We start from the raw sequence: 19925 nt of genomic DNA on the forward strand, positions 1-19925 counted from the left end.
GCATCTCCCCTTCAGTCTCTGCCTCCTGTCCCCTGCCAGCTCCGCAAGGTTCATTTTTAAACAGTAACAAGGAGCCCGTCCTAGGGGATGGCGACTGGCAGTAACATTGCACAGAACTCTGAGACAGGCAATGTGCCCTTCCCTAATTTACTTTGTTGTTAGATGTGGTGGTGGTGGTGTAGTTGCTGCTGAGAGATGGGCAGGAAAAGAGGACATAGAATACTGCAGACGTGGGAAGGGATCCATTTGCAGGACCCCTTAGAACAGCAGGGTGTACACATATCAGATCATGGAACCACGGAGAATTAACCATGGGAGGTGTGTTTCATAGCTCTTCCCTGAAAGCTCCCACTCCTTACTCTGGATGAAAAGGTCCTGAGAACAAGCTGGGAGAAAGGTCTGGTTGGCAGATGAAACTGCATAGTGGCGGGTCACTCTCCCCTCTTCCAGGAGGTGGGCTCCGAGGAGTGCAGTGTGGGTGGGATGTTTCCCTGAAGTCATCAGTCGGATGGTCACGTGCTCTGGAGCTCCCATCTTCCAGGCCGGAAGTGACTGGGCAACATGTAAAGGGGGGACTTGCAGCTAAAACACTGAGCAGGCACTCTTGCTCCTTGTTAGAAGGACCTGGAAACCAAGTTACGTGGAACAGGGTCTCCCCCAGGTCGCAAAGCTCAGTTCAGACTTCTGGGATGCTGAGACCTGCTCCGAGCCACTGTCACTGAGGAGGGAAGGGACTCAGGCAGGAGGAGGGAGCTGCTGGACTGCACGTGCCGTGCTTGTCAAGGATCAGCTCTGGTGACGTGTGGCGTATGAGCTTAGCTTTGGGCGCATAAGAGGAGAGGTTCTTGGGAGAGGACTGGCTTTTTCCTCTGATTAAGGGCCTACTGTGTGCCAAGCACAGCAGTCCTCTGAGTCAGGGTTGGAAAGCCAGGCACAGAGAGGTCGGGGAAAGTTTCCAGGTCACACAGCAGTAGGGACAGCACTGGGGTCTGGTGCAGACCTGATGCCAAGCCCACACTCTCTCTCCTTTCCCAGGACCGTCATGATCCCACATGGCAGTGTCCCCCAGACAGGCCCGAGTATGGGACCTGGGACCTTCCCTCCCTAACATGCCAGGAGCCTTAAGAGGAGGGCTGGGCACTTTCTGAGTCCATGGTGCCCAGAGGCTGCTCTCAGCGAGGGGCCCAGCACACACTCTGGGCCAAATCCTAGCTCTGTCCTGAGTCACTCTGTCCTCCCTGCCTCAGTTCTTCTGTCCACACGGGGCTGGATTCAGCAGCCACTTCACAAGGTTCTGAGGAAGCAGCGCCCGCACACAGGGAGCGTCGTGGGGTCAGCGGCACTGGTCTCCTCATCTCGTCCTCCCCTCTTTGCTGGACGAGAAGGAGTCCCAGCGGGGCCCAGGCTTGTCCCGATTCTAACGCCCACTCAGGGTCCAGCAGGGGGTGGTGCCCAGGCTAGACTCCGTCCTCTGCCCCTTCTGGGCACCCTCATTCCCCGCACCTCGGCTGCCTGGACACTGTGCCCCCCCACCACCTGGCACCCCCCCCCCCAGGTTATTCCAGTGCCCTCTGCCCCTTGGCCCCACACCTTCTCCATGTTGAGTGGAAGTGAGGTGATGGACACGCTGGGCCTCCTGGATGTTCTGGGGGAGCCCGATATCCCTGTCCTGCCCAGGGTGGGGAGAGGGTGTGTCCCCATTCACGCTCTGATTTGCTCATATTCTTGGCACCTACTTCGCTGGGTGGATTCGGGGGACAGAGGGATGGCGTGAACGCAGGAGAGCTGGGCACAGAGGGGACGTCAGCAGAGTGTGAGGAGGGGGTGAGCCCGGGCTGGTCTCATAACCCCGTCAGCCTTGGCTTTTTCATCTTTAACGTGGGACAGACTGCTGTGAGGTGAGCGGGAGCCTGGCCCACGGCCAGACACTGTCCTACGTGCCTTAGGAGGAGGAACTCACTGACTCCTCGGGGAAATCGATGGGGCAGGGACTGGGGTTATCAGTAACCCTTTCTACAGGCGAGGAAACTGAGGCACGGAGAGGTGAGGTGACCGCTTCAGATCACAGAGCCCAGGCTGTGTGGCTCCAGGGACCGGGCTCATGGTCAGTGCCTACTCTGGGTGTCCCCTCCCTCCTTTCACCTTCCACTGGGACCCACGGCTGCAGCCTCATCTCAGCGTGATTGTTCGTGGGGAGCAGGGTGGGGGCGCTGGGGGCCCATTTTCTCTGAGCACTGCTTTCCAGGAGGCTGAAGGTGTTGGCCGTATTCACTGCTGGACACCCGGGCCCAGGCCAGCCATGCTGCAAGGCCTGAATCGGTGTTGAGCGAATACCTGAACATCTGCGTGGTGCCCCCCATTTCCTAGTCTCCACAGCACGCCTGCCTGCATGGCTGACACTTCCTGGCGTCAGGCCTCTGCCAGGGACAGTCAAGGAGACCAGAGCTGCTCAGCCAGGGACAGGGAGCCTCATGGGCCCTGTGGCTGCCCCACGCCTCTCTTGGGCTGTCCCGGGCCAGTCCACAGGGAGGCCCAGCCAGCTTCCAGGAACAGCAGTGAGGTCCCCACCCCAAGGGTGTGGAGTAGGTGTTGAGGGGTGTTTCCTGAGGGTGACTCTGCTTCTGAAGGGGCCAGGCTGCTTTAACGTCCATGCCAGGCCCCCACCCCTGCTGGCCGCATGGAGCCGGTCATAAAGGACACAGGCCATGGGGCTGAGGTTATAACAGGTCCCTGCTCCCTCTCTGTGCCTCAGTGTCCTCTTCTGTAACAGAACCAGTAACAGGGCCACGGGAGGGCTCACTGAGACCCTGCTCTGTGGCCTTGGGTGGCCACTGCCCTCTCTGTGCTTAGTGTCCTTGTCTGTAATAGAGAACTGGTAACATTTTTCCTATTGACTTTTGGTTACGTTTTTCTGAGTCCTTTTCCGTACTGGGCCCAGGGTGCTCACAGAGCTCACAGACTGGAGAGGTAATCAGAGTGTGGTCACAGCCCTAGGGGTCCCAGGGAGGCCAGAGGGGATCACCAGCTGGGAGGCGTCAGAGGGGTGGGGAGAGCCGAGCCTTGGGGCTGAAGGATCCTACTGGTGGTGGCCTCTCTCACAAGGGGACTTCCCAGGGAGGAGTCAGTCGTGGGGTAAGGGCTGAGCTCAGTCTGGGGCATGCTGACCTGGAAAAGCTTAGCATAGGTATGTCCGGAGGAGCTGGATGTAGGGGACGAAGGTGCCACCGGGGTCAGGGTTAGAGCTTGAGTCCCAGATGAGGTGGGGCAGGGGTGCAGCAGAAGGGGCTTGAGGACGTCCAGATGTTCACTCATTGGGTCCTCAGGGTGGAGATCGTCACATCCATTTCACAGCCACTGGTGCCTAACAGCTGGGTCCAGGGAGGTCACTCAGGAAGCACGTGCTAATTTGATGCAAATTCTTCCATTTCCACTTTAAATCCCTGGGACAGGATTGGCTAAATTCAAAGCTTGGTGACTCGGGTTAGGTAGCTAGAAAGTTGAACCCAAGGTTTACAAATAAAAGCAGCATACAGATTGAAGGCAAGACTAAGAACCCACAGGATCACTAAGACTGTCCACGCGCAGACCACTGTGGCCTCGGGGCCTTTGCACTGGCCATTCTCTCAGGTGGGAACTTGCTCCCTCTGCATTGCTTGCTCCTTAAACATCTCCAGTATTCTGCCCAAATGGCCTCCATGACTTTATTTTTCTCCATGGAACATATCACCGTCTGATTTTTGTGTACATTTTACTTATTTTTCTCTGTATCCCCCACTAGGCAGTCTGCTGCATGAGAACGGAGACCCGCCTGCTTCACTCCCTGCGGTGCCCGGTGTCTGGATCCCACCCAGCACACAGTAGGGCCTCAGTGAATGTGTGCTGAGTGTGTAAACGCTGTACGCCACTGACAAGCATCTTCCCTGAAGTGATGGTAAGGGTCGTTCATTCACTACTTACTGAGTCCTGCTGTGTGCTGGGCACTGACCTGGGCGGGAGGCACGCAGTGAGTGAGACACACAGTGAGCACACACAGCGTGTTAGGAGGGACACGTGCTCTGGAGAACACACAGGGCTCGGGGAAGTCAGGAGTGGAGGGTGGAGGAGAAGAGGGCCCGGGTTGGGGGGGGCAGTGGTGGCAGAGGAGACAGAGAGATGGCACCCAGGCCGTGCAGGGCCCGGTGGCCCCTATGAGGGCTTTTCCTCTGGGCAGGGGGGACCATGGCTGGGAGCGGAGCAGGGGGTCGGGTCCTGAATGCTGTGCAGGAAAAGAGGCGGGTAACTGCTGGGGAGACGTGTGTGCAGGAAGCTGTCCCTGTAGACTGCAGGCAGGGAAGGCTCCCCTGAGGAGGTGACATCTGAGCTGAGCCCTTGTATGGACCCTGTTTCTACCTTCTGTAGACTAGATGTTTTCATCCGCCCTGCAGGCCTATGCAGGACACGCCCTGTTCTCAGTCACCTGGACTTGGCCTCCTGCCCCCTTTGTGGGCCCTCCCGCCCCAGGAGTCCTCCTGGGTCTAACCCCCCACCTCCTCCACTGGACTCAGACTCATGCTGAGCCACTGTCCACCTGCCCGACTCACCCAGAGTCAGGTCCAGACCCTCGGGGCCACCCTGCCACCCCAGAGCCCATGAAGTTACTCAACCAGCCGGTCCTCAGCCTGCTCACCTGCCTTGCCCTTCCTTCCTGCAGAAACAGCCCTGTCCATGGCGCCCTGCTCCTCCGCTCCTGACCCCCGTGCTGTGGCCCCGCGTGGTGTGGCCCCGCGTGGTGTGGCCCCGCATGGTGCGGCCCCCCGTGGTGTGGCCCCGCGTGGTGTGGCCCCGCGTGGGGTGCCATCCTGCCTCCAGTCCGGTGAGTAGAAGCTGCCTTTTCAATGGCAGTTGTCCCCTGATCTATTGGCCTTCTGAACCTCAGGTTTCCTGCTAATATAATCTATTTCACACCAGCCTGCGAGACACTTTGCAGACAGAGTAAACAAATGAAGAACAAGTGACCTCTATACCTTTTTCAGCATCGTCAACAAGTTTAATATTTTAATATAGATTAGAATTCCTTTTCCCCATAAAGTCACAGGCTCTTTGAGGGTGGAGGAGATATACAATTTTTCAGTCATACATAAACATACATATATTCATTGTCACATTCTTTTTCACCGTGAGCTACCACAGATCTATATATATTTCCCTGTGCTATACAGTATAAACTTGTTTGTCTGTTCTATATATATTGGTCAGTATCTACAAATTTCAAACTCCCAGTCTGTCCCTTCCCACCCCCCTCACCCCTGGCAACCACAAGTTTGTATTCTATGTCTATGAGTCTGTTTCTGTTTTATATTTAAGTTCATTTGCCTCTTTTTTTTTTTTTTAGATTCCACATATGAGTGATATCATATGATATTTTTCTGGCTTCACTTAGAATAACATTCTCCAGGGACAGCCATGTTGCTGCAAATGGCATTGTGTTGTCATTTTTCATGGCTGAATACTATTCCATTATATAAATATACTACAACTTCTTTATCCAGTCATCTGCCAATGGACATTTAGGCTGTTTCCATGTCTTGGCTATTGTAAATAGTGCTGCTGTGAACATTGGGGTGCACGTGTCTTTCTGAAGCGGGGTTCCTTCTGGATATATGCCCAGGAGCAGTATTCCTGGGTCATATGGTAAGTCTATTCCTAGTCTTTTGAGGAATCTCCATCCTGTTTTTCACAGTGGCTGCACCAAACTGCATTCCCACCAGCAGTGTAGGAGGGTTCCCATTTCTCCACAGCCTCTCAAGCATTTGTCATTTGTGGACCTTTGAATGATGGGCGTTCTGACTGGTGTGAGGTGAGAGCTGATTGGAGTTTTGATTTGCATTTCTCTGATAGTTAGTGATATTGAGCATTTTTTCATGTGCCTATTGATCATTCATATGTCTTCCTTGGAGAATTTTTGGGTTGGGTTTTTTGGTTTTTTTCTTATTAAGTCATATGAGCTGCTTATATATTCTGGAGATCAAGCCTTTGTCAATTGCATCTTTTGGAAATATTTTCTCCTATTCTGTAGGTTGTCATTTTGTTTTGCTTATGGTTTCCTTTGCTATGCAAAAGCTTGTAAGTTTCATTAGGTCCTGTTTGTTTATTCTTACGTTTATTTCTGTTGCTTGGATAGACTGCCCTAGGAGCACATTGTTGAGATGTATATGAGATAATGTTTTGCCTATATTTCCTTCTAGGAGGTTTATTGTATCTTGTCTTACGTTTGAGTCTTTGATCCATTTTGAATTTATTTTTGTGTATGGTGTAAGGAATTTAGCTTCCTTGCTTCATTGCTTTACATGCTGCTGTCCAGTTTTCCTAGCACCATTTGCTGAAGAGACTGTCTTTATTCCATTGTATGTTCTTGCCTCCTTTGTCAAAGATTAGTTGACTAAAAGTTTGTGGGTTCCTTTCTGGGCTCTCTGTTCTGTTCCGTTGGTCCATATGTCTGTTTTTGTACCTATTGGTCCATATATCTGTTTTTGTACCAATACCATGCTGTTTTGACTACTGTAGCTCTGTAGTATTGTCTGAAGTCTGGGAGGGTTATTCCTCCAGCCTCTTTCTTTTCCTTCAGTAATGCTTTGGCAATTCTGGGACTTTTGTGATTCCATATAAATTTTAATATGATTTGTTCTAGTTCTGTGAAATACGTCCTGGGTAATTTGATAGGGGTCGCATTAAATCTGTAGATTGCCTCGGACAGTATGTTCATTTTAACAACACTGGTTCTTCCAATCCAGGAGCATGGGATATCTTTCCATTTTTTTAAGTCTTCTTTAATTTCCTTAATCAATGTTTTGTAGTTCTCCACGTGTAAGTCTTTCACCTCCTTGGTTAGATTTATTCCTGGGTATTTTATTAACTTGGGTGCTATTTTAAAAGGGATTGCATAAGGTTTTATGATTGTGTGATTGTAATTGTGGGAGCAGCAACCAAAATAATGTATATAATAAAAAATATTTCTTAATACATATCCAATAAATTAAAGAAATATTGAGACCATACTACCAAAATAATATAATAATACCAGATATAAATGTGTGATAACAATTACATTAGATGCTTTGAGTAATGGTAGTATAAGTAGAGCAGTATTGTCAGCCATAGAACTAAAAGTCTGTTTCCTTAATGTTTCCTGTAGTAAAGTTATATTGTTTGCAGCAAACAATAATAATTTACAATATCATTTTTTGTTTGATGATTTCTGTAAAATTAAATTTAAAAATCACATCTGTCTAAGGATTAGATATAAGTGGCTAAGTTGCTGTTTGGTTGCTTAACTTTCTTTTTACTGTTCCTTTTTTGTACAGTCTTATGCCTATCAGAATATTTAAGCATCCATTTTTCGGGCAGGGAGGGCTAAGTGAGGGATTGGGGATTAACACACAAGTTAGTATATATAAAATAGATAAACAACAAGGACATACTGTAGAGCACAGGGAACTATGGTGAAATATTTGTCATATAAAATGGAAAAGACTTTGAAAAGAAAAAATATAGATGTATGTATATGCATAACTGAATCATTTTGCTATATGCCAGAAACTAACATTGTAAGTCAACTATGCTTCAATAAAAGTTTTTTTAAAAATTCCACTTTTGTATATAACTGAGAAAGTAAGTTGAAGATCACATGAACTTCTGTGTTTTCATCAAGGGCAGCTATTTGTGTAAATGCACCTGCATATTCCCACTGGTAGTTTTTGATATTCAAGGGAAAGGCAACTCAAAACACCAACAGCTCTTTGTAAAAAAGTAACAATGATTGTGGTTTCAGTAGGGGTTTTTACAAACTTCTCTTTAACTCTGTGCCTAAATTATATGACACAGAGAATACTAAAATAAAGTTCTCTGTGTTATGTTAGTAAGTGATTTCTACCAATGGTTCAACTGTTGTACTTTAAAAATTAAATGGAAAAGCATTAAAGGAATTTAAATATGAATTGTATTGGGTGTGCATTAATCATCAAGTATAAAAGATGGACGGGGTATTTTTATTAAGTAAATATTCTAGCATTACCCTTCATAGATAGACAACTGTTAAAGATGGATGAAGCAGAAATAAAAATAAAATCTTGAAGATTCTGAAATACCTTAGAAATACTGTGTATTCAATAAGCAGTGCATTAGGCTTAAAGTATCAGAGCCTTAAAATATAGTTAATTTATTGATAATAGAAATCTTTAAAACAGGTATCAGTGAATGCCATTTGGGTACATCTTATTATTTATGTGCAAAATACTTTTCACCAAGTTAATATCTGTCCATCCAATAAATAACAAAATAATAAAGGATTATTTGTTTCATTCAAAACAAGTAAGATACTTGCTTTTCATAGATGCTTTTCCCAGTTTGCAAAATTCTTCCCCAAACCCAATGCTGCTTCTTGTAACTTCAAATAAATACACGTGAATATTGAGATTCGTATTACCTAAGTGACTTGCCAGAGTTTTCACAACCAACAATTACAACAGAACGAGTATTGAAATTTCTATCAATTCACCATAATATGTAGGATTTTCACTTTGTTTTCAACCCCAGTTTTTATCAGAGAGTGTGGATCGAATTGGTCTTAGTAAATATGTTGGATTGAGGTGGACTTCTAGGATTGGTTAACTATTTACAGAATAAATAATGTCTAGGCTAATTACTAACTGGGAAAATCAGGTAAAAAGATTGTGAAATCTCATTCATTGATTTTTATTTTTACATTTAAAATTTCAGTATTAAAGTATAATTGACAGACACGTGTAGAAAACATACTGTATGTCACGGCGGTTTGATACACATACTCACAGTAACAGAATTCTCTCCATGTAGTTAATTAACACACATCAGCTCAAATATTTGTCTTTTTTTTTTTTTTTTGGTTGAGAAGACATAGTTTCTACTCTTAAAAAACATTAATTATACAGTAAGTGTTGTCAACTATAGTCACCATATGTAACATTAGATCCTCAAAGCTTATTCTTCTCATTGCTGAAAGTTTCTAGGCTTTTACCAACCTCTCATTATTTCCCCACCCTCCATTCACTGGCAGTCAGTTTTCTACTCTCTATTTCTTTGAAATTCACTTTTTCTTTTTTAGATTTCTCATCTGCGTGATACCACGCAGTCTGGCTTATTTATTTTGCATAATGCCCTCAAGATCCATCCGTGTTGTTAGGAAAATAGAAGGATTTCCTTCTTTGTCGTGGCTGGTTAATATTCCCCTTGAGTGTGTGTGACTTCCGTATCCACGTATCCTTGGGTGGTCATTGAGTTTCTGTCTCTTGACTATCGGGAATAATGCCGCATGACAATGGGTGTGCAGATACCTCTCTGAATCCTGTTTTCGTTTTCTGTGGATGTACACCCAGAAGTGGAATTGCTGAACCATATGATAGTTCTGTTTTTAATTTCTTTTAAGGAACCTCCATACGGTTTTCCATAATGGCTATACCAACTTACATTTCCACCAGCAGTGGATGTGGGTTTCCTAATCTCCACATCCTCTCCAACTCAGGTTGTGTCTGTCTTTTTGATGACAGCCACTCTAACGGGTGTGAGGTGATACCTCTTTGTCACGTTGATGTGCATTTCCCTGATGATTAGTGACGTGGAGCAGCCTTTTATGTCCCTACTGGCCATTTGTATGTCTTCTTTGGAAAAATATTTATTCAGTTCCTTTGCCCATTTATTAATCATAATTGTTTGTTTTTTTGGATTGAGTTGTATGAGTTCGTGTATTTTGGATATTAGTCCTTATCAGTGATATGATTTGCCAATATTTTTTCTCATTCCATAGGTCGCCTTTTCATTTTTTATTATTCTGTTTGCCGTGCAGAAATTGTGAAGTTTGATGTAGTTCCACTTACTTATTTTTGCTTGTATTGTCTTTGCTTTTGGTGTGAAATGTGAAGAATCATAACCAAGATCAATGTCAAGAAATTTACTGGTGTGTTTTCTCATAGGAGTTTGATAATTTCAGGTTTTACGTTCAAATCTTTAAACTATTTTGGTTGATTTTTGTCAATGGTATAAGATAGGGTCTGGTTTCACTTTTTGCAGGTTTCTGTCCATTTTGTTCAACACCATTGATTGAAGAGGCTCTCCTTTCCCCACACCCTTCTTGGCTTCTTGGTCATAAACCAATTGATCACTTATATGCAGGTTTAATTCTGGGCTCTCTGTTCTATTGCGTTGATCTATTTGTCCTTATTAAGGTCTGTATTATATTGTTTTGATTATTGTAGCTCTGTAGCATTTTAAATCAACGTGATACCTTTAGCTTTGTTCATCTTTCTCGAGATTGTTTTTAAGATTGCTACTTGGGTCTTTTGTGGCTTAATACACATTTTAGGATTGTTTGTTCTATTTCTGGGGGATATCTCATTGGAATTTTAGTAGAGATTACATTGAACCCGTAGATTGCTTCAGGTGACATGAACATTTTAACGATATTAATTCTTCCAATCCACGAGCACAAAATAACTTTTCATTTATTGTTGTCCTCAGTTTTTTCATCAGTGCCTTACAGTTAATAGTGTGAAGGTCTCTCACCTTCTGTGTTAAGTTTATTCCTAGGTATTTTATTTTTGATGCAATCATAATTTAAGCTAAAGCTCAGGCTGTGTTTTGTGCAGCTCTTACCTCCATTGTATTGGATCGGCCCTCTGGCTGTCCAGCAGAGCACCGTTTCCCAAGGGAGGTTGATCACATATTGATCATGTAGTTTTATTGCTGTTTTGTTCAATATGAATGCTTTAATAAGTGGTTTTAAATAATACATAGTTTAAAGCTTATGTTATATATACTAAGTCTATATCTACTGTATATGTTTTATATAAATATATGTGTGTGTGTGTGTGTGTGTGTATACACACACACATACACTAAATATATTCATTTAGTACATTAGTAAGGTAGGTAGTTTCAAGAATCAAATACTGTCTTTTTGGTGCAAAACAAAACGCTGGTTTGACTAGTAACATTTACTATACGCTGAATTTCTTCATTCTGGTAAGATAAGTGCAGTTTTCTCATTCATTCCATCAAGTTATTTGGTGAATCTTTACCTAGGAACAATCTATTTCTTCTTAGGAAAGTCATTAAAAATTTTTTCATGCCCTTGGTTGCCCTTCATGCATCCTCTCTTCCGTCTACAGTGTTAAATACTTCTAAAATTCCATAGTCCGCCATGCCCTGAAAAGAGAAGAAAGCCTCTTCCAACACTAAAGTATTTTATGTAGATGATCCAGCTTCTCATAAAGATTCTCTCTGATTATATAGCTTATGAAAAGTAAAGAATAACTTCACAGACGGCCTGAGAAAGACTGTCTTTACTCCACTGTATGTATTTGACTCATTTGTCAAAGATTAATTGACCAAAAGTTTGTGGATTTATTTCTGGGCTCTCCCTTCTGTTCCATTGATCCATATTGCTGGTTTTGTACCAATACCATGCTGTTTTGATGACTGTAGCTCTATAGGAATGTCTGAAGTCTGGGAGTTACTCCTACAGCTTCGTTCTTTTTCTTCAGTATTGCTTTGGCAATTCTGGGTCTTTTGTGATTCCATTTAAATTTTAGTATAATTTATTCTAGTTCTGTGAAAAGTGTCCTGGGTAATTTAATATGAATGGGATTAAAACTGTAGATTGCTTTGTGTAGTATGTCCATCTTAACAATATTAATTCTTTGAATCTAAGAACATGGGATGTCTTTCCATTTCTTTGGGTCATATTTAATTTCCTTAGTCAATGTTTTGTACTTCTCCACATATGTTTTTCACTTCCTTGGTCAGATTTATTGCTAAATATTTTATTTTTTTGAATGCAATTTTAAAAGAGATTGTTTCTTTACTTTACTTTTCTGATAGAGATCTGCAGATACTAACTGATACGTATAGAACAGATAAACAACAAGTTCATGCTGTATCTCGCAGGGAACTATATCCAATACATTTCAGTAGCTTATGATTAAACAGAATATGAAAACAAATATACATATGTTCATATATGAGTGAAGCATTGTGCTGTGCACCAGAAATTGACACAACATTGTGAACTGACTATCCTTCAATAATATGTGTGTGTGTGTGTGTACACATATACACAATAAAACAGGATCCCAGGAGGCCTCAGTGCACTTGTCCCAGCCCTTAGAAACCATGATAATGTGGCAAAGTCCCCATTTAGCACATATCCAGTATTGACCAGATGACATTCAAACAATTCAGTGCAAATTCTTTCCAATCCTGGCATTGCCCAGGTATCCTTGACCTTCACTGGCAGGTGGGCACAAATGGACTCATGTGCACATTGACAGTGGAATCTCACCGGCTTGAGCAGGAACGTGCGCAGGAACTCCCTTCGCAAGATAATCTTGGGAGGCCTCAAGAAAGTGGTTTCCCAGCGTCCACACCCATCTAGGCATTGCCAGCAGTCCTACCTCTGGCCACCTCTCTAGTTGCAGCTCTAGCACTGAGGTACCACTACGCCTAGCTATGTGCCCACCAGCAACATCAGTCCTTAAGAGCTCAGCTGTCTCTGGAAGGGGGAAGACAAACATTCTCTCCCTTGGTGGTAAACTCAGTTATAGGGGTCTCAGGCTGGGTTGTTCAGGCCCTGGATGTCAGTGAATTACTGAGATGACATTTGTTCACCCACACTCTCCACTGGATCAGGGGAGCTCAGGCAGTTCAGCCGCAGTAGTAGCTATTCCACTGGCCCTAAACTCCTGTTCTGCACCCAACCACAGCAGACCTGGGCTGGCTGTGCCCCAGGGGCCTGGCCTTCAAATACCCTATTCCTGAAGTTAGGTGATTCTCTGCCCATCTTGTATGCTCTGACCTCTAACCAAGGGATCCCAATATCTATCTCATCTGCACAACACACTGACCAAACTTCAGCTCCAGCCCAGTCAGTTTCCCCATTGCCTGAAACCAACTTAGTGCTTAGTATTATTATCCTGGTTTAATCATTTTTTTTTAAGATAAACTGAAGCCTAGTAGGTTTTAAGTAGCTTTTCAGAGGTGAAAAGGTAGGAAGCAGTGGAACAGGAATTCAAAACTTGATCTCTCTTGAGAGAACTTGAACGTCTTTGTCCTTCTCACTCCTGCATGTTGTACCCAGATGCCTGTTACCCTGACTTCCCCTCATCACCTGCAGTAGGCTTACTCTAACCTGTCCCAAGAGCAAACCCCAGATGCCCACTACTGAACAGAGAGACTAAGGTAGGGGTGGAGGGAAAGGACTAAGCAGAGGACAGAAGGAGCCAGTGAGCCTGGGAGTGGGGCCTGGACTGCCACTGAAGTCACCGGCAGGGAGAGGGACTAGAAAGGTCTGTCTTTAGGGACTCCCTGCCCTCCCAAACGGTGCGCTGGCATGGGCTGCTAGTGCTCATTGCCAGAGTCAAACAGACAAGCTACGGAGGTGAGAAGAAACTAACAGAAATCATAGGCTTCCGGTTTCTAGTCTAGGGTGCGAGGAGCTTGGAAGTCATCCCTCCCATCCTCAAAACAAGAAAAGATGAACAGACCAAAAAGAAACAACTCTTCCTAGACCCATCAGAGAACTGAGGTCACAGGGCAAACCACTGCCCTGAGAATTGGAGAAGCAGGCAGATGCTTTATACGGTAATATCAGAGAAGCCCAGGCCCAGTGTGGGCAGGGACTGGAACCAGCACTGTGACACACAGGCCCCAGGTCCAGCTTTCTCCACGGGACGAGCACTCCAGATGAGGGAAGCACCAGCCTCTCTCCTGCTGGTCAGGGCTGGCACAAGCTGTGGTTGCCGCTGTAATGCTCAGCAGACCCATGGCTGAGTCAGTGGGTAGCACTTACCAGCCTTGACAGCTGTGAGCCTCGGCTGCGGTCAGTGCCCGTGAAGTCTTGAGGAAGGCCAGCCTTCCTCCTGCAGGGAGGCAATCTTGAATAAGTAAACCTTGCCCTCTCACTACTTCAAGAATCAAAACCCAGCCATGACAATCTCAGGTATACAGCTATGAGAAATGAAAACATATTTCCCCACAAAAACTTGTATACAAATGTTCACAGCAGAACCTTATGATATAATGCATAATTGTGAGAAAAAGTGGGAAATAAAGTATATTTTCATTTTTGCTTGTATCTGAAACATTGGAAATACCATATAAGAAACGAAGTAGTTATCTAATGATGGTAGGGGAACTAAGGTGTTGTAAGGGTGGAAGTGAAACTTCTCAATGTACAGCATTCTGTTATTTTAACTTTAAATTGTGAATGTGTTCTAAATTGGAAACATGCTTAGAAACCATAGGAATTATAGTCACCAACTAGACTTGAAATATTGTAAGCATGAACAATGTTTTTAAAATATATATAACTATTCAAAATTTGAGTTGGGAAGAACAGTGGTAGAAGAGAATCTGTTAAATTTTCAAAACAGACTCAATAGATAATGTCTAAATTGGAAACACAGAATTTAGAAAACACATAATGTCTTTTAATTTATTTCACAACCTCTTAAGGCATTTCATAATTTTATTGATTGATTTCCCATCACAAAGATACATTTATTTGAAATGCAGTACTTCCTCCAGTTTTGTTTTAGTTTTTTTCTTCTATTAAGTTCAAATAAAATTACAATGAACAATTTTGGTGTAAAAAACAACTTGTATACAAATATTCACAGCAGAATTAATCCTAATAGACAAAAAGATTACAAATCTGTAGGGACACCAGACCCGCCCCCGGGGACACGAGAGCCAATCCGAGTGCACGCTTCCCGGCCCCGCCCAGACGCAGTCCTCCGCCCCGCCCCTCCCTCCACCCACCCTAAGGTCAGTTTGCCAGAAAGTCGGGCGGCAGCCTGTCGGAGCAGCTCGCGGTTCTGCGGTTCTCCCGAGCAGCGCCGGCCTTGCTCCCTCCGGCCAGCGGCGGCGGCGGCGGCGGCGGCGGCTGCAGCGGCGGCGGCGGCGGCTGCAGCGGCGGCAGCGCAGTCCCTCCGGGAGGCGCGGTGTTGGCCGAGCGGCGGCCGCGGAGCTTCTTGTCCAGCGCGGCGGCGGCAGCGGCGCGGCCCCGAGATGGTCCGCGGGCAGGTGTTCGACGTGGGCGGCGCTCCAGCAACCTGCTACACCGGCGAGGGCTCCCCCGGCGTCGTGTGGTGAGTGTCCGCGCCCCGCCCGCCGGCCGCGCCCGCCCGCGCGGCCCCCCGTCCGGCCTCGGCGGGCGCAGCTGCGGCGTCGGCCCCTGACCCGCGACCCCAACCGCGAGCCCGGCCCCGACCCCAGCAGGGCTGCCCCGCCGTCCGCGCACCGGGGGTCTCTGGCGGGGCCAGGCGGCTCGCGCTGGGGCGTTACTCGCGGCTCTTCCCGGGCCGGCCCTTCCCGTGGGCCGGAGGGTGGCGAGGGGGTGGGAGGTGGAAGCCGGGACCCGGGCACTCAGGCACCCTCAGGACCGTAACAGGGCCCCGACCCCCGGGCGCTCCCCTCGCGGCTTTCCCTTGACGTCCGACTGGGAAGCCAGGAAGTCCTGAGAAGCTCGCGGCGGGGCCGTGGTCTGGAAAGCGGTCGGCAGCGGCGTGTGTGCACAGCCCCAAAATCATCATCTTGTTTGCCCCCCTCGCCTGCGTTTTCCGCGGCCGGCTTTGCTTCAGCCCCTTCCGTGCTGCCAGGGCTGCTCTCCTGCGCAGCCTTTCTAAGCAGCATGAGCGGCACTAGTGTTGGTGTGGAATGTTTCAATCTTGAAGTTTTAAAGTGGATGTTGATGTGGTACTGTTCCCGCTTCAGGAAGGTTAAGTCGGCATTCCTGTCTTGATTTTTCCAGGGGTCATTTGGAGTTGGGCCTAATTTGACTTTTTTCTCCTTTTACCGCGTGTGTGAGCTCAGGTACTGGCATAAAGGCACCTAGACATTTTAATACAATGGCTGTGGACTTTCCCAGTTACTGCTTTAGTGCTCAGTGTATATGCAGCCCTGATGGAGTTCTTGCAAACCGCATACAGGCTCCCTTGTGTGGCTCCAGATCCCTGAGAAGCCTTTGCCGAACGGGGGGAAGGTTTTTTTGTTTTTTGTTTTTTTTTTAGAACCAGCTACCTGTCATATTTTGTGCTGACGGAGACTTGTGGAAGTGTAGGCTCCCTTACACGTTAACTTTCATGTGAGTGGGTCTTTCGTGTTGCATGAAGGAAGCAAACTATTTATGAAAATTCGTGTCCACCACCTTGCGGAGAGGGAAGGGCAGGTCTCTTCTTCAGATGAGAATGTATTTCGAGGTGAAGCCGGTTCCTAAGGTCGCACAACTAGAGTCGGACTTGAGGTTGCAGACTGAGAATTTGTTTCAGTTGCGGGACCCCTTTTTAAACTCCCTGTTTTCCTTAATTAATGTTGTTAACAATTTTGGAAGTTTAGTGTATTTTACTCTTACAAGCAAATTTATTTCAGAAACGTGTTCGAATTTGCAAGGTCATAATTTTAGAAATGCATTGAGGGAATGTTTTACCAAGTATGCTAGCTAGGTACAAAGACTAGTTAAACTTCATTGAAAAAAAAAGAGAGAATATTTTCATCATCTTCAGGAACAGAGTGCTTCACAGCACTCTGAATGAATGGACCTGACAGTCTAAGTGAAAGAAGCCGACTTTAATGGCCGCATGTTGTATGATTGCATTCATGTGGAAGTCGAGAATAGGGAAACCTACAGAGACAGTAAGAGGGTTAGTGGTTGTTGGGACATAGACGTGGAGACAGGGCATAAAAGCTAAAGGATATGCGGTTTCCTTTAGAGGTAATGAAAATGTTGTAATATGTATTGTGACGATGATGACAAAATCTATGACTATGCTGAAAACCATGAAATTATACACTTAATGTGGGGGGGATTATATGATATGTGAATGTCTTAATAAAGTTTTTATTTAAAAAATGAGCTGAAGCAAATATGGGAAAATGTTAACATTGTGTGATATCTAGGTGTTGGCTCTACTGTTTCTATTGCATTTGTCTATTTTTGCATATGGTTGAAACATTCCTTTTCAAAGTGCTGGCTCTTACAGAAGTCTGCATTCAGGGGGAGGAGGAGTAAAAGCAATTTCAGGATCATTTTTAATGAATTAATCGGTGATCTCCAGATGGTTGGCTTTTACTCTCTTACAACATTGCAAAACACATCTTATTAGTTACATTTGAAGTTTTTTAGACCCATGTGTAAGAATGGTTATTCATTTCCCTCTTAAAAGCACACATAAGTATTATTTTTATTTAGTTTAAAACCATCTGAAACTTACAGAATTCCAAGTACAATATAAAGAACTTTTTTTTATTAACTCCCATTTGGGAGTGAGTTACCAACCTGATGCCCCATCACCCCCAAAGACTTAATGGGGTGTTTCGGTCATCTTCCTACATAATCACAACACAACTATCAAAATAAGGAAGTAAACATAGATCATTCATATTACCCAATCCTGAGACCTTTATTAAATTTCATCAGTCATCCCAGTAATATCCTTTATAGTAAAAAAAAAAAAAAAAAAAGATACACTTAAGAATGTGTTGCTGAGCAGTAGAGTGGGTGCTTAGCGTGCACAAGGTCCTAGGTTCAATCTCCAGTACCTCCAATAAAAAATAAAATAAAATAAATTAATTTTAAAATACATAAAGAAACCTAATTACCTCCCCCCCAAAACCAAAACAAAGAATGTGTGTTGCATTTGTCACATCTCTTTAGTGTCCTTTAGTCAGAAAAGTTTCTTCAGTCTTTCTTTGACTTTCATGACCTTGATACTTTTGAAGACTGCAGCCAGTTATTTTGTGGAATAGCCTTCAGTTTCGCAGGAACATCACCAAAAGTGATGCCGTGTTCTTCATGCACCTCATCAGGTGACACTCAGCTTCAGGAGCACAACCAACCATCCCGTGCCTTCCATCTTAAAGTTTTAACACAGTCTGTGATCCTTTTCTTCTTGTGTATTGTCTCAGTTTTCTCCAGGTTAATTTTCTTTTTTGCTTTCATCTTAGACTTTTGTCGAGTGTCTGGTGATCCTGGGCTGTCCATTCAGAAGGAAAGGCTTGGTTTCCACTGTGCCCTGTGCCCACGCCTTCAGGGGCGGCTAGTGACTTCATTTCTGACCTTTTCTAGGGTTTCACATCAGGGCTTGGCTGGGTATTGCTGGACGCTCTGCCGCAGGAACTTAGGCTTAGTGCCATTTTTTCTTAGTTACTCCTTGTCTGTCTACGTTCTATCTTCTAGAGTTTTCTGACATCTCCCCTCTGTAGTCACTTCATCTCCTGTTCTCTTTGTACTTTTTATGCCTTTTTATTCCTTTGTTATTTTAGGGGGTTTTGAGACAAAGTGAAGACAAACAGATTTTTAAATCATAGTCTACATTTTTTAATGAACATTTATTTTCATTTATTTTTAATTTATGCAAATGGTTGTTAACATTCTCATTTTTGGGTGAGGAGATTTCGTCTTCTTTTTACATTTCTAATTTTGGTAGCTATTGAAAGGTACAAACTACTATGTTTAAAATAAATGTTACAAGGATTTATTGTACAGCACAGGAATACAGCCAGTATTTTATAATCACTTTAAATGGAGTATAATCTACAAAAATATAGAATCACTATGTTGTACTCCTGAAACTAATATAATCTTGTACATTAACCACGCTTCAATACAAAAAATACACCCATCATGTCATGGACGGTTCATTCTTATGGGAGGCAGAAAATTGAGCTGAAGAAGTCAAACAGTGAGTGGTTCCAAGTGCTACGTAGAGAATGAAGGACACAGTGTACTAAGAAATGACTTGGTTACTCTTCTACTGGATCAACAGAAAATAACCTCTCTCAGGTAGTGATTTTTAAGGAGAAATATTCACCTACCAGGTAAAGAACAAGGAAACAGCATTATTTGCAGAGGGAAGAGTTAGTTCAAAGCTCCTAAGGTGAAATGAGCTTGGCAAGTCTGGGGGAGAAGAAAGGCCACTGTAGCACGAATGGACAAGGGGGAAGAGTGGTATAAAGTCAGCGAGTTGGACACTCTCAAACCCACCCAGGGCTTTTTAAACCACAAGGAGTCTGGAGTTTATTCTCATGTGATGGGAGGCCAACAGAGTGTTCTATATTGGGGAGGAACAGAGTCTGATTTATGTCACAGACGAGGCTGGCTGCATTGTGGTGAAGGAATGCTGGGACAGTACTTGGGAACTGTCTCAGTGGCCTAGGTGAGATGACGGTGTCCTGGGTGAGGACGGTGGCAGTAAAGAGGGAGAGAACTAGAGGGATGACAGATACGTTCCTGAGACATAGGTGACAGAGCTTGGTGACAGACTGACTATCGTACAGATGAGAGAACTGAAGGAGTTGCTTATGAGACAGACTTACAGTATAGTTTTTTAAAATTGAAGTACAGTCAGTTTACAATGTTGTGTCAACTTCTGGTGGACAGCACAACGTTCCAGCCATACACAGACATACATACACTGGTGGGAAGGGATACACTGGGAGTTTGAGATTTGCAGATACTAACTACTACGTATAAAATAGATAAGCAAGTTTCTTCTATATAGCACAAGAAATTATATTCAATAACTTGTAGTAACCTATAATGGAAAAGAATATGAACACAATATAGCTTTTAAAAATAGTAACATACCTCTTTCATGAACTATTCAAAATCTTTATCCAGCTCTTCTTTGGAATAATGCACCATTATCAATAATTGTCACCACCCGAAATAAACATTCCAAGGTATTTACAACATTGGAAACACTAAATGACAAGTGATTACAAATAGCCTTCAAGGAGATCCATATCACATCACAAAAACAGCCAGTCATGAACTTCAGAAATTTCTCCTTTGATTTAGCTCATATGCACAATTCTTGGCCAGTAAGCTGGACAAGAAATTTCTAATTTATTAATAAAAC

The 19925-nt window shown here is 44.6% G+C and overlaps 2 protein-coding genes across 2 annotated transcripts in view; both read left to right on the forward strand.

Annotated features, from left to right (window-relative positions):
- LOC135321264 (ubiquitin carboxyl-terminal hydrolase 3-like) overlaps positions 1–19925 on the forward strand; it is a 289286-nt gene that overhangs the window by 1037 nt on the left and 268324 nt on the right. The window contains exons 2-3 of the mRNA XM_064485505.1: positions 3779–3931; positions 4691–4852. The gene's annotated coding sequence lies outside the window, so the exon portion shown is untranslated. The remainder of the gene's footprint in view (positions 1–3778; positions 3932–4690; positions 4853–19925) is intronic.
- The window catches only part of LOC116153408 (uncharacterized), an 86702-nt gene continuing 70995 nt past the window's right edge, over positions 4219–19925 (forward strand). Inside the window, exons 1-3 of the mRNA XM_064486354.1 lie at positions 4219–4275; positions 4691–4852; positions 14838–15155. Coding sequence (XP_064342424.1) covers positions 4219–4275; positions 4691–4852; positions 14838–15155 — 537 coding nt within the window. The remainder of the gene's footprint in view (positions 4276–4690; positions 4853–14837; positions 15156–19925) is intronic.

The sequence above is a fragment of the Camelus dromedarius genome, chromosome 5 (genome assembly GCF_036321535.1).
Source record: "Camelus dromedarius isolate mCamDro1 chromosome 5, mCamDro1.pat, whole genome shotgun sequence".
NCBI classification, from domain to species: Eukaryota; Metazoa; Chordata; class Mammalia; order Artiodactyla; family Camelidae; genus Camelus; species Camelus dromedarius.